General features: G+C 55.9%; 1 protein-coding gene across 1 annotated transcript; it reads left to right on the forward strand.

Annotated features, from left to right (window-relative positions):
* Nucleotides 1-10,504: 10,504 nt before the first annotated feature.
* On the forward strand, nucleotides 10,505-13,773 carry SOCS3 (suppressor of cytokine signaling 3). Its single transcript, XM_060081271.1, has 2 exons — nucleotides 10,505-10,772; nucleotides 11,328-13,773. Exon 2 carries the CDS (start codon nucleotides 11,416-11,418, stop codon nucleotides 12,127-12,129), a length of 714 nt encoding a protein of 237 aa, XP_059937254.1. The 5' UTR covers nucleotides 10,505-10,772; nucleotides 11,328-11,415; the 3' UTR covers nucleotides 12,130-13,773.
* The last annotated feature ends 510 nt before the right edge of the window (nucleotides 13,774-14,283 follow it).

Consider the following 14,283-nt stretch of genomic DNA (forward strand, 5'->3'; position numbering starts at 1 on the left):
GGGAGAGGCCACAACAGTGAGAGGCCCACGTACCGCAAAAAAAAAAAAAAAAAAAGGTTAATGAAATTAAGAGTAAAATCCAGATTTCAAAGAGTAGTATAGAGCTTATCCCATTTTGTTAAAAATTTGAGAGTGTGGGTACAGACAGACTGAAACTAAATACACCAAAATGTTAACATTGGTTATTTGGTGCTATTTAAGAGTTTCCAAATTGTTTACAATCAGAAAGTACTTCAGATTTTAATTTTTCCTTTAAGTTCAGATAGCTTTACAAATACAGGGCAGAATTTGATTCAACTCTTCCAAGTTAGAAGTGGTGAATCATCAAACTGCCTAATTTCCAGGAACTAGAATGAAACTATCCCTTGCTTGGTTCCACTTTTGCACCATGCCTGGCACAGGGTAGTTGCAGGGTCAAGGTGCTGAATGGCTGCACCATGATGCTGGGCAATGAGTACCACGTGGACCACAGGAGCATCCTAACCATCCTGAAAAGAGCTGGCAGCTTCTTTTCGCAATGTGATGCTTTGCTGGGTGAGGTATTGAGACAAACAACCATAGTACCATCCCACTGGGAATTTCTGATCTAAAGTAAACTATAGTAGCACACAGAGATATTGACAGTACCATAAGTTAAACTAAGGAGTATTTACATTAAGTATAAACAGCAGACAATGACCCCAGTCCTTTCTGAAGCCACACACCGAGAGCCTCTGGCCTTCCTGGCTACTTTGAAACACTCAGAGCTACAACCAGAGTGAGGCAATTATGACTTTGCCCTACAACACACACATTTAGAGTTGCAAAAATTTTAAATAATGGTTTTCAGGGATTGAGCAATTTTTTAGATGGTTACATTTTTACATGATGACAGCACACAAACACTGTTTCCTCCAAGAAGTCTCATCTGGGCTAGTTAGGGAGAATAAGTAGAGGAGATAAGTCACGCTCAGCTAACACAGGTGGCCCAGAAAGTCTGCCTGGGAGCACCCCCAAGCTGCTTGGAGGACAGACATGACGACAGCTGCTGGGAGTTCTCAAGTCACACCTTGATGACCCCAGGCGAGAAAGCATCTGTCCTCTGAAACCCCTCGGTGGCTCGGAAGCCCATCCACTGAGTCCCCCTCATCCTCCTGTCTGCACCCACTGCCTTCTCGTTAGTCTGCTTGCTTCTTCCCAAACAGGAGGTGCCAGGGTGAGAATGACAGGGTCGATGGACTGATGACTGAGATCATCCAAACGGAAAAGGAAACCCATTCATGAGAAGGAGAGTTGACGTCAGGGAGTGGTGGGCTGCTGCCCCTGATAGTGGGGCTGCTCTCCCAGGCAGGAAACACCAGGAAATCCTGAGCCAAGGGCCCGTGCCTCACTGCCTGTGATTCACTCCCTGGACCGAAAATCACGCCAGTGTAAGAGGAAGGCCCCTCCTTCCAGAGCTTGCTTTGTGAGCGAGGGTCTTCCAGCAAGCACCCAGAAGAGGACCTGGCACCAGAAGCCGACTCATTCATGCTGGTTTGATAAATGCATGCATGGCAGGAGGTGTGAGCTCTGGAGCCTCCCGGCTGCAGGAGGGAACCAGCCAGTTTGTGCTTTTCCACCAAGGGTGGGGCGACGGTGGTTTGGCCTCCTGGGATTTTACTGACCTGCTGTCACAGATCACTTTGCAAATGTGGCAGCTCACAGAGCCCTCGGTCTCCCCTCAGGCCATCAGCCCTTTTCCTGCCTTCATTCTCCCTGGGATATGCTCTCCCCACTGAGCTGTTACCCTGATCTTTTCCAGCTCTTGATACTCTTCCTCCCCAAAACTAAGACCTAACCCCAGTCCTCCCTGGCATGAGACAGGCTTCTGTTCCCCCAGAGCAGAGATTGCCAAACGTTGTCTTAAAGGGCTCAGTGGTAAATATTTCACACGTTGGGGGCCAGTCTCAGTGGCAACTACTCAAGTCTGGTGCAAAAGCCACAAGCAGTAGAAATGAGTGTGGTTGTATTTTCAATAAAACTTTATTTACAAAAGCATCCTGCCAGCCCTGCACCATAGTTTGCCAACATCTGTTTCAGAAAATGGCTTTTCCCTAGGCTGCAGCAGTGGACCTGGCATGGGCCCCACCGGGCTTGTATGGCCCTAAAACATGGAGAGATGAGGTCTTCTGGCACCAGGGACCTGAGAAAGTTGGAGTTGCGGGTTGTGAAGAACAAACTGGCCAAGCACTGAGTTCAAACCAGCAACCTCGCTGGTAGGGGTGGAGAAGCGGTCAAGGTTCTTGCATTTGTCATTTAAACTTTTCAGTGTCAAAAATCTTGTCATCTGCAAAACAAGATACCTATTGCTCAATGGCTCCCTTGCCACAAAGAGGCCCAGGATAATCTGGCATTTCATCAGCAAGAAGTCAGAGCCCAAATTTCTGGAAATGCCTCCTGGGCAGAGCAAGCCAGTTTGCATCTCTGTCCCGGTGAGAGATAAATGCAGCTCTCAGCTTCAGGGGAATCTCAGCCTCTTGTGGTGTGGCAGGCAGCCAGCGCCACCCCAACCAGGAGCTGCAGGCCTCCTTGTGATCCAGCAGCCCAGCCCGTGGGGAGACACGGCGGCCCGTGGCCAGTTATGTCCCAGGGAATCCCAGGCTCCCCGGGAGCCACTTGGGTGGCGGAGGTGAGCTGCTGGGGGGGGGGGGCTTCCTGGCAAAACCCCACCCTGCCCCACCTTCCTCTGCTTCTCCCTGCCCAGCCCTCACGATGCTTTGAAGCAACAGGCTAGGTGTGCCCCAGGACTGGCACCAGAGTCTCCAGCACGACAAGTCTCCTTGTTGAGATGAGGCCAAATCAGACCAGGCCCCAGCAGGTGGGAGAAGAGGCTCTGGACTCCCAGGCTCAGGCTTGACTTACTTCCAGTCTCCTGGAAGTTAGGAAAGAGACTCAAAGGAAATCCCCCAAAGTCAATTGTCCTTCTTACCCCTTAGCCTAGAGAGGCGGGAAGACAGAAGCCAGGTAGAGTTGCCACATCCATGCCTACAGCTCCTGGCAGGAGGGGAGTGGGGGGAGGGCAGCCATCCTGGGTGGTGGGCTGTGCTGAGCTGGAGAGCCCAGGTCCCATCTAGAGGGCCCACCAGACCTGCCAGATTGTTCCCCAAAAGCCCCCAATTCAAATGTGGATGTGAAATTGCCAGATTTTTAAATGTTGTCTCAAAAATGTTAAATTCTGTACAGGTCAACCAATGCATCTGTGGGCTTCGTTCAGCCTGAAGCTCACCACTTCACAGGCATCTTTTGATCTGTACAAAAAAAAAAAAAAAAAATGCCCCAGATACCACAGGAGGAAGGGTAACTGTAGAAGGTCACAGTTCATCTGTACCTTTTGCCTTTTGAATGTTGAACCTTGAGGCTGTCCTGCCTGTTCGTGAAACATCTTTTCGCTTTACAAAGTTCCAGAAGTCAGAGGTTGTGCCTGACCCACCTCCCACGGTAGAATGGAGTAGAATATTCCATCTTCTCTGCTCATAGCTGCCTCAGGTTGAGCTCGGAAGCTGGGGACTAAGGCCTTCAGTGGGTGGGAGAGTGAGAAATGAGACAGAAGTGGACAGTGGGAAAGATGCTTGGTGGCAGAGCCCAGGCGCCCTGATGCTGGTGGTGCACCTGTTGCGGACTCTGCTTGCTCCTAGCACCTACAAGGTGGGAGACGTGGGGAGGTGACCTCTCCAGACCTCGGCTTCCCATCACTCTGCACGTGTCCCTTCCTCAGGGGTTCCCTTCAGATGTCCCCCCCTATAGACTGGGTGTCCCCATAATATGCTCACACAGCCCCTGAGACTTCTCCTGCAGACTACTTGGCACAGTCGAAATTAATTAATCATGACATCAACTGTGGGAGAACCTTGTACTTCTGGAAAGAGTCTAAGCTCCATGAGGGCCCAGAGTGATAAATTCCAAGCACCCAGACCAGTCTCTGACACATAGCAGGTGCTCAAAAGTTACCTCTTAAAGAAATGGATGAATGGGGACTTCCCTGGCAGTCCAGTATTTAAGACTCCACGCTTTCAATGCTGGGGACACGGGTTCGATCCCTGGTCAGGCAACTAAGATCCCCCATGTCGTGGGGCATTGTCAAAAAAAAAAAAAAAAAAAAAAAGGAATGAACGAACGAATGGTTTTGTAAAGTAAGTCTTGCAGGAGCAAGAAGCGACTCTGAGTAGGTCCACTTACCCCAGAAATCTGGACTGCCACCAGCATTTTGTTTATAATTATCGGGGTCTTATGAAATCCTGGGCAGGGGGCAGTTCATGTACCCAGGTGAAGACACTCTGAACTCCACTCATGTGAGGCCAGGTGAGTGCAGCAGGGGCAAGAGGCAAGGTGGAAAGCAAGGGACTCGGAGAGCCAGCCCCCAGTGTCATACCTTAGAATCTCACCTCTGTCCCTCCTGGAGACTCCCACCTCCCACTCCTTCCGAGCCACTTCTCTGCCATCCCGGCTGGTTCCGGGCCTTGGGAGCCTGAGAGAGGATACATCACATCCCTTTGAACTTGTCCAAGAATCAGTGCGTGCCACTGTGTGCTTCAAATTCAGAGGAGCCAGGGACCTTCCTAGGGGTGTCACACACCTTGATGGGGGACTCAGGAGGTTTTCGTGGCAACCCTGCCACTGCAGGGAGCCTGAGTGCAGGCCCAGGAGGTCAGTTCAGATGCTGCGTGCACGCCCGGAGAGAAAGGATGAGCAACACCTGACCCAAGAGGCTGGTAGGTCGAGGGCTGCCCACTGCCGTGCTCCAGCAGCCAGCCCATCTGGCTACTGTGGGGCAAGCCAGACCCTTGCATCCACCTGGCCCCCCACCCATCCTGGCTCTCCAAGGACATCTGGAGCCCAGGAGCCTGCCTCCATCCTCACCCCCCTGCCGGCTCTCCCTCTCGGGGCACTGCCACTTCAGCTCCAGGCGCAGGGCCAGGCCTCATTTGCATTACAGCCCAGATGGTTCACCACAGCCTCGCTTCCCAGAACTGCCCGCTACCCCGGTGTCTGTTCCCGGGCGCAGGAAAGGGCACGGGTGCGTGCACAGTGGCCGCTTCAGAGCAAACAGAGACTATTCCCATCCCAGCTCAGGACAGAGCAGGGTTGGTTCGTTTGGGGTCAGGGGAGATAACTGGCTAGATGCTAATGCCCCTCCTTTTCTACCCCCGACTCGGAACTTGGAACAGATGTGGATTCTTCTTCGAGCCGGTGGAAGAAACTTCTCTCCCCTCCCAGATACCCCACACACACTTCGTACTCTCCAGGCCCTCCTAGAGTCACCCTCCCACCCCCTACCCCCTACCCCTTACTCCCTCTGTGGGTGGAGGACTGGGGCCCCCCGGGCAGGGGTCTGAGCTCAGACCCAGCCCGAGTGCCAGAAGGGAGAGGAATCTGAGAAGGCAGGGTGGGTAAGTGGGTGGGTTGGTAAAGTGTTTTCTTTCCCTCCCTCGGCACTTTTTCTGGGAAATGCCAGAGGCCAGCTGGGCCTGGAATGTCAGAAGGAACTCCTCCACTGCTCACAGACATCTGAGCCATAAACCTTTTCATTAGCTCTGCCGCCCCTCCCGGCAGAAACAAAGGCCTGCAAACTGGAATGGCTCTTCCGGCTGCGGGCCATTGTCCAGGCCTCCCCCGCCCGCCCCTCAGGATTGTCTAAAGCAGGAAAGAGGGAGGTCGGGGTCAGCCTGGGATGCGACCCTCGGACCTTTCCTCCTGCACAGGAAAGGTCAGCCCTGCCATTGCCCTGCGGCCAGCAGTCCTGGTGGGCAGGGGCTTCAGCTAAGAGGGGCTAAGATGCCCAAGGAAGCCCAGCCCTGGGAGAGACTCACTGGGGCAGCGAGGGGCAGGGCTTCCAAGAGGTCAAGTGAGACACTCCCCGCATCTTCTCCAAATTGTCCAAGAGAAAGGGGGGCAGGAGAGGAGAGACCTCATTGCCTCCTGCCTATTTCCTGTAACCATCAGCACTAGCCTAGAAGCTCCAGAGGGAAGGAACCACAGTCTTTTCCCCACCATTGTATCCCCAGGCTTCCCCAACTAACTGGCATGTAGTAGAAGCACAATCAACGTGGGATAAGTAATATCAGGCCACCGGGCAGTTGAACCCAGGGTGCCTCCATCTCTATCTGCTGTAGGAAGCCCATCAGTCTTGAGACAGAGGGAGGCCTTGGGCTTGGTGTTGAGCAACTCCTGTGGTCTGAGGCCAGTCTCCTAACCCATCTGGCTGCAAAGCCACCAAACAGAACAATGGCACCATTAGTGCCCACGCCCAGGCTGGCCCCCGGAGGCTATGGAGATCATGTGTGCAAGGATGGGACCTTGTGATCACCAAGACGTGCCAGAGCTTCCTGCGACCACCCCACAGGCACCAGCATTCCCATCTAAGAGGCTTGGGCAAGAGCTCATCATCTGTCACACACCATGAGTAAGTGAAGCCCCACGGGCCGCTGAAACCGCTGTGTACTTCCCCTCCATCATGAATGAATGTCTTTATTATCTTTATGACCAAGCACCTTTGCCTGGAAATGGGATTCTGACTTCATAAGAAATTCTGCAAAGGGAGAGATTCTGAAAAGGCAGGAGGCTCCTAAATCCCTTAGCCAGGGAAACAGCGTGGAGGGGCAGAGGGGCCAGACCTGGATGACGGTTTCTCACCCCTACCCATCCCCAGCAGACAGGGAAAGTGCCTTAGGTCAGGTCTGCCCTGGTCTGGGCATCTCTCTTGCCTGGAAGAAGGTGTCTGGGAGTGTGCCCTGTATTGTCTCGATCTCTCCTCCCTGACTTCTCCAGCAAAGTTTGAGTCTTCACTCCCTTTGTCTTCTGATTAGCAGGCCTAATATTCTCCACCAACCACACAGGGGCTTCTACACCCTCCTTCCCAGCTAAACAGCCGCTCTTGAGCCCTTCAGGAAAAAACCAAAAGCTACTCGAGAAGAAAGCAGTCAGTAGTATCTAAAAATGATGGAAAACAGAAGTCAACACAATCCCTTATTTAAAGAGCCATTGAGCACTTTCTATGTACCAGTTTCTAGGCTTCCATAGGGAAAAAAAAAAATCAACTATAGTCCTTTTCCTCTAGGTTATCAGTGGATGAGTAGGGCATGTTTTTCAGCATAGAAAGAGCTGGAACTTTAGACTGATCTCTGCCAAATCTCAGAGGAAAAGTAGAAATCAGCCAAGGTGTGAAAGGTAGTTCCACCCAGAGGGAAGCAAACATGCAAAGACCCAGGCCTGGGGAACGTTTTGGACACAGCCTGGAGCTCCATGTAGCTGGAGCTTGAAGTGTCAGTGGGGCAGAGACAGCTGATGAAGCTGAGAGGAAGCAGAGAGCCTTAGACATATACTCACTGAGAGGTTTGGGTCACCACAAAGGCAGTGGGGACCCCCTGGAGATATTAGAAAACCAAAGGGAAACTTGGTGACTGGCTGAACCGTTTGAAGACAAGCAGCTTTTTGGAATATATCTTATATAGGAGATATATAGCTCTCCAAAACATAAAGCCATTCATAGCCATATGCATCCCCTAGTAGCCCAAGCCGCAGCAGCTCAGCCCTCCTCTCCTCCCTCTCCCCAAAGACTCCTCAGTGCTTTCAAAATAATTGTAGCTAACATAAATTGAGCATTTAATATGTGCAAGGCACTATTCTAAGCATTTTGCATGCATTGGCTCAGTCCTCACAACCACCTGATGAAGTAGGTACTATTATCAGCCCGTTTTACAAATAAGGAAACTGAGGCACAGCTGGGAAAGTCAGTGGCCCAAAGTCATACAGCTACTGGGTTGTGGAGCCCGGACAGCAGTTCAGTCTCCTGAGTCAGTATGCAGGGAGCCCTGCCCCTCTCCAGCAGGACAGCTTCTTTCAGGCCCCTGGGCATGCATGATGACCCTGCCCCTCCTCTCTGCTCTTTAAATCATCCAGGTACTCTTGGGCCCACTCTATGCTCCCCGACAGTCATGCAGCCTTTGCTCCTGGCCCTTGGCAGAGCCCTGGCTCACTTGGGTACCGTGCTGTTGACATTAGGACTTACCTATTTCAGAGATATGAGTCTCTCCAACCAGACCGGGGAATCCCAAGCTCAGGGGCTGTTACTTCCTCCTTATCTCTCCCGCCCCCATTTCTGACCCCCTCTCCCCGCAAGAATGAATTGTCACAGTCTCATAGGATCATAATTACAACCACTTCTTTCTCATGATGCTCAACACTTGGGGGTCCCATGTCCCCTCACCTCCCCTGTATCCCTGCAGGATTCACCCAGCACTTCTGTGTTCCCAGTGCTTTGCCCCATGCCTGGCAAAGGTAGGCATTCAATGAGGGTTTTTGGAATGGATGAATGAATCTAACTTGTGTCAGAGCCTTATAACTTACAAAGCAGTTTCTCATCCATTAACTCAAGGGCTATTCCTTGTGAGTCTTCCTTGTCCTCCACGGGGCTCAGCACAGAAGTGGATGGTCATGGTGGCAGCCTCCTAAGCAATGGATGAGAAAAAGAATGAACTCCTGACTCTACAGAGAAAGAGAATCCATTTCATTAGCACGCAAGTATCTGGAGGGCAAAGACTAGGTCTTATTCGTCATTATATTTCAATGCCCAGCACAATGTCTGGTACATAGAGTCCAATATTTGTGAAATGTGTTGAATAAATCAATTTCCCCCGCTGCAGAAGTAACAAGACTTCCTCCTGACTACCGCTCTCCTAACAGAATCCAAAGGGAGAACTGGACTGAATTACATCCATGTCTAGCACATTTTGATGTGCAGAATCTTTTCTTGTCTTTTTAATGTCAGATCTCTGATGGGAAAAGATTATTATTCCTACTTTACGGATGGCAAAGCTGAATTCCAGAGAGACTGGGTGTCCTGACCACATCTCACTTAGTCCCCTGACATCTGTGGGGGAGAGAAGTGATGGCACAGACCGAAGACACAGCGGCAAGTTGGGGGCACAGTGAGCTGCCTATCAGCTCCTAGAGAAGCAAAGGAGCCAGGTCTCTGAGTTCTAAACCCCCGAGAATCTCTCCCTTCCTTTCTGACTCCTTATCTTCTGTGGTATGGCATCTGGGAAAAGGGCAGCGTCCAAAGCTCTCAGCCCCTGCGTCCTGAGAGCTGACAATCTAAGTGCCACTTAAACTAGTTCTCAGGTGTCTCCAGCACCCCACTGCCTGTTTGGGGACAGATGGCAAAATTTTCCATCCTTTGTAAAGCTGGCCCTGGTCAGCTCAGACCACCCACATCCACGCCGACGTGACCAAGAACAGATCCGTTGTTCACCTCAATCACCTCCTCTTCTCACCCCCAAGGAGAGATCGGGCCCCGACACTCAGAGGAGGCGCACATTCTAGGCGATCCCGGGCTATCTGAAAGCGGGCTGAACTGAAAACTGCTTTCCGGAAATCCTCCACTGCTGGACTTTTATTCCCAGGTCTAACTCCAGACTGTGATGTGAATTCTCCTCGGTCCCCCGAGAAGGTTCCCCCCGCCCCAGCTCCTGAGCCAGCCTCCCCACCGCCCCTTCGGGTTCCCGTTCCAGGGCTTGGGCGGGGGGTGGGCGAGCAGCACCAAACTCCGCTCCAACTAGCAGACCCCAGGGCGCCCTCTAGCGGACGCGGGGCGCGGGGTGGGGCCATCGCTCGCCCTCGGGCCAGTCCCGCCGCGTTAAGAGCACCTGGCCGGACCCACACCTCACCTCGCAGGTTTGGAGACCCAGAAGTGCGAAAGCGGTTGTTCTTTGCGTTTGTGTTTTTTTGGTGGTGGGAGGCGGCACCCGTGTTGCGTCGGCAAAGAACCTAGCAGTGGGCCGATGGGCTGAGGCCGGACGGCAGCCACTCAGGCTGCATCACCTCCACCCTTAGGACTCCCGGCTTCACCTCGGGGACATGCCCACAGGTGACTGTCGCGCATCCCCACCCCCCCGGGCTCCCAGGTCCGGTCCCAGTTTCGCGGCCCGGCCTTGGGGTGTCCCCAGTTCCCCTGAGGCAGGCATGGGCCTCCTGGGGCGCGGGAGGGGGGTCTCCCCGCGAGGTCCGAGAAAAGGGAAGGGGAGCCGGGAGCCTCTCCCTCTCGGCCTCCTGGAACTGCCCGCGCTCCGGGAGCGGCGCCCCCGCCTCTGCCAGAAACTGGCCTTCTTAGAAGGGAGGGGGAAAGTGTGAATGAGAAGTTGGGGGCGGAGCGCGCGCGGGGGAGGGGCCGCTGCCAGGAACGCGCCGCCGGGGCTGGCGCCTAGCCCGCCGGCCGCCCCGGCTGCCTCGCGTTGCGCTTTGTCTCTGCGCGCGTCTCTGCGGGTCTCTGGCCCTCCTCGCGGCCCGCCCTCGGTCGCCCGCGGCCCCTCCCTCCCATCCGCGCACAGCCTTTCATTGCTGCGAGTAGTGACTAAACATTACAAGAAGGCCGGCCGCGCAGTTCCAGGAATCGGGGGGCGGGGCGCCGCGGCCGCGTATATACCCGCGAGCGCGGCCTCAGCGCCGACTCCGACTCGGACTCCCCGCGCCGCCGTCGCCGCTGCCGCCGCCGCGACTCCGGCCCCGCACACCGCCCGCCCGGCCCAGCTCCCGCCGCGATCCCTCGCCTCGCCCCCGCCCGGCCAGCCCGGGGGCGCGCAGGGGGCAGGGCGGGCGTCCCAGCGAAGCCCGAGAGACGCGCGCGCGAGGCCCCTTTGTGGACTTCACGACCGCCAACATCTGGGCGCAGCGCGGGCCACCGCTGGCCACCGCGCCGCCGCCGCGCCTTGGGGACCGTAGGAGGGGCAGCCCCAAGGCCAGAGACTTCGGTTTGGGACCAGGTAGGAAGGAGGGGCGCGGCGTGGAGGGGGGGGGCGGTTCGCTAGTCCCGGGAGCTTTTCCCGGTTTCCCCTCCCCTTCCCGGGTCATTCCCGGCAGGGAGGGGACGAGATAGGGGGCAGAGCGGATGGAAGCCGGAGATCCCAGGTTCCCGGAATACCCAGGCTGGGGCCCTCGGGCTTCTCGTGTCCCCTCCCTACCCCCATGCCTCGGATTTCTTTCTCCGTCCCTGCCGCCCGGGGCCACCGGACTGAGCGGCGCCCAGAGCGTCCCGGGGGCCCTTCTCCCGCTCCCCACCCCGGCCACTCTCCGGGAGACCCAACTTCCGCGCCCGAGTTTCCCACTCGGCGCCTTCCCAGTGCGCGCTGGGGAAAGGGCTGCCTGGAGGCGGGGGCTGGGCGGGCTCCGTGGGCTGTCTGGGTCGGAACGAGGGCCCAGGCGAGCGCCTCCGGGGCAGCTGGTGTCCCGGCCGCTCGGCGGAGGCAGGGGAGCCGGGGTGGGCCGGGCGCGCTGGAGGGTTCCGGGTACTCACGCGGCGCGCGCCTTCCTCCCCGCAGCCCCCCGGGATGCGGTAGCGGCCGCTGTGCGGAGGCCGCCGAGCAGCTGCAGCCGCCGCCGCGCAGATCCACGCTGGCTCCGTGCGCCATGGTCACCCACAGCAAGTTTCCCGCCGCCGGGATGAGCCGCCCCCTGGACACCAGCCTGCGCCTCAAGACCTTCAGCTCCAAGAGCGAGTACCAGCTGGTGGTGAACGCAGTGCGCAAGCTGCAGGAGAGCGGCTTCTACTGGAGCGCCGTGACGGGCGGCGAGGCGAACCTGCTGCTCAGCGCCGAGCCCGCCGGCACCTTCCTCATACGCGACAGCTCGGATCAGCGCCACTTCTTCACGCTCAGCGTCAAGACGCAATCGGGGACCAAGAACCTGCGCATCCAGTGCGAGGGGGGCAGCTTCTCGCTGCAGAGCGATCCTCGGAGCACGCAGCCAGTGCCCCGCTTCGACTGCGTGCTCAAGCTGGTGCATCACTACATGCCGCCCTCCGGCGCCCCCTCCTTCTCCTCGCCCCCAACTGAACCCTCCTCCTCGCCCCCAACTGAACCCTCCTCCTCGCCCTCCTCCGAGGTGCCCGAGCAGCCGTCGGCCCAGCCGCTCCCGGGGAGCCCCCCCAGGAGAGCCTATTACATCTACTCGGGGGGCGAGAAGATCCCTCTGGTGTTGAGCCGGCCCCTCTCCTCCAACGTGGCCACTCTCCAACATCTCTGTCGGAAGACCGTTAATGGCCACCTGGACTCCTATGAGAAAGTCACCCAGCTGCCTGGGCCCATTCGGGAGTTCCTGGACCAGTACGATGCCCCCCTTTAGAGAGCAAAGGGCAAGGGTAGGGGCTAGGGGCCCGGGTCCCCTCTCCTCCATGGCACATGGCATAAGCACAAGAATCCAGCCGTGAGAGTCCTGCAGCTCTGGGTGAGCTAGGGGGCGGACAGGCCCCGCCCTCTGGTCCTTCCCCCGCAGAACTGGGCGGGTGGTACCTGGAATGTGTTTGAGGGGAGGGGGAGAGCCACCTGAGCGCCCCTCCCCAACGCCAGCTTCTCCAGAGGAGCCGGCTGGCCCAGGGGGACCACAGCAACGACCTCAGTGGATTCTCTCTCCTCTCCCGCTTTCTCGAACCCCCTGCGCTTCCAAACAGGGGACACTGCGGGCGTGTTGAACTGGTGAGAACTGCCGGGGAATCTTCGAACTTTCCAACGGAACTTGTTTGCTCTTTGATTTGGTTTAAAACAGAGCTTTAAACCTGAGCAGGTCGCGGGCCTGGAAAAGGGTGGACAAGAGAGAGGGCGCCTCAGGGGCCCAGGGCTACCGGCTGGCCAAGGAAATGGTCACCCCCATCGCCCAGCCCAGGTGAGGAGGGTGGCTGCCTGCTTCACCTCTGGCACTGGGGAGAAGGGCAAGGGGTGGCCTGAAGGGGAACTTTCCACTCCCCCCTCTTCCTCCCCCGTCGGGTAGCCACCAGAAACACAGGTCCTAGAGTCCATCTAATGCGGGAGAGCCCAGGGCCCTTCCCCCGTTTTAAGGGGGGAGTGGCATTTGGAAGGGGATGGACGGCTGGTCAATTCTTCTTTCCCCACCCATGCTATACCTTTCGGCACCTGGGGGATGGGGCTGGAGGAGATGGAGGAGATGAGCCACCTTTGACCCCAGATCCTGGACAGAGAAGATGAGGGATTCTACTTTGTGCCTCCTGACTATATCTGGCTAGGAGATTTGCCTTAAATGCTCCCTGTCCCATGGATAGGGACTGGCACACAAGAAGCCACATACTCAGCCAATCCAAGCAGAGGCCAAGAGATTCTCAGAGGGGCATACACCGGCCACACACCATTTGGCGGAGGAGGTCGGAGATGGATGGGGGGGTGGGGGCAGAGATCCATGCCTTCCACCTGAGCGCAGGAAGAATGGCAGCCCAGTTGGTACTGGCCGGCCAGTGGTGCCTGGGCTCTGGCCAGAGCAGAGCCACCAGGCTCCACAGCCCCCCAGACCCTGCACAGCCCTCCCTCCTCACCCTGGGGGACTGGCACAGGCAGGAAGTCATCGAGAGGCCCTGCCACCCAGCTGCTCCCGCTCTGCAATAGCACTGATCAGTGAAAACTTACAGGAATGTAGCGGGGATGGAATTACCTGGAACTGTTCTTTTTTGGGGAAAACTAAACACAAAGTTTTCTGTGTCAGGTATTGGGCTGGATGGGGCAGCTGTGTGTTGGGGTGTTTGTTTTTTTTCCTGTTATTTTGTTTGGGTTTCGTTTTTGTTTTTTAATAATGTTTACAATCTGCCTCAATCACTCTGTTTTTTATAAAGATTCCACCTCCAGTCCTCTCCCCTCCCCCCACCCAGGCCTTCGAGGCTGATAGGAGATGCTTGAAGAACTTAACAAAATATCAATCCAAGTCAAACTTTGCACATATTTATATTTATATTCAAAAAAGAAACATTTCAGTAATTTATAATAAAGAGCACTATTTTTTAATGAAAAACCTGACTTGAGCCTTTCTCCCCCGCCCCTTCTGCCTTGCTTGCTCTTTCACCCACACCTACACTCTACATCAGAGGGCGGTGGCTCTACCGCCTTGCTGCCCTGGCGCTCCTTGTGATGGAATCAAACTCGGCTTCACGTCACTGACAAGCTAAGGCAGCCACCTAGACTGTACCGAGAGGGGTAATTCCTGCTAGTCTGATTCAGATCTGACCAGAATATGCAAAGCAAGTTCGAAGGAAGCGCTTCAAAGGGCTTCAGGGAGTATAAGCTGAGCTGTGGTCAAAGCTTTTAGAGGCTCCAAGCTATTAGAGACGCTGGGCTCCTTGGCAGGGAGGTGTTCCGAGAAAGCCCAGACTATGGGGTCCTGGCGGTGACCCGTGACCTCAGCACAGCCGGGTCCATGGGAGGTGGGGGGAGGGGGAGTCCCGATGCAAACCCTGCATGCAGTGGGGCCCTCCCCAGGGGTAGGAGCCCCAGCCTGAGA

Source organism: Mesoplodon densirostris, chromosome 18, assembly GCF_025265405.1.
Source record: "Mesoplodon densirostris isolate mMesDen1 chromosome 18, mMesDen1 primary haplotype, whole genome shotgun sequence".
NCBI classification, from domain to species: Eukaryota; Metazoa; Chordata; class Mammalia; order Artiodactyla; family Ziphiidae; genus Mesoplodon; species Mesoplodon densirostris.

What these genes read in the sequence shown, in the direction of transcription:
- SOCS3 (XM_060081271.1), top strand. Translation starts at nt 11,416, where the DNA reads ATGGTCACCCACAGCAAGTTTCCCGCCGCCGGGATGAGCCGCCCCCTG.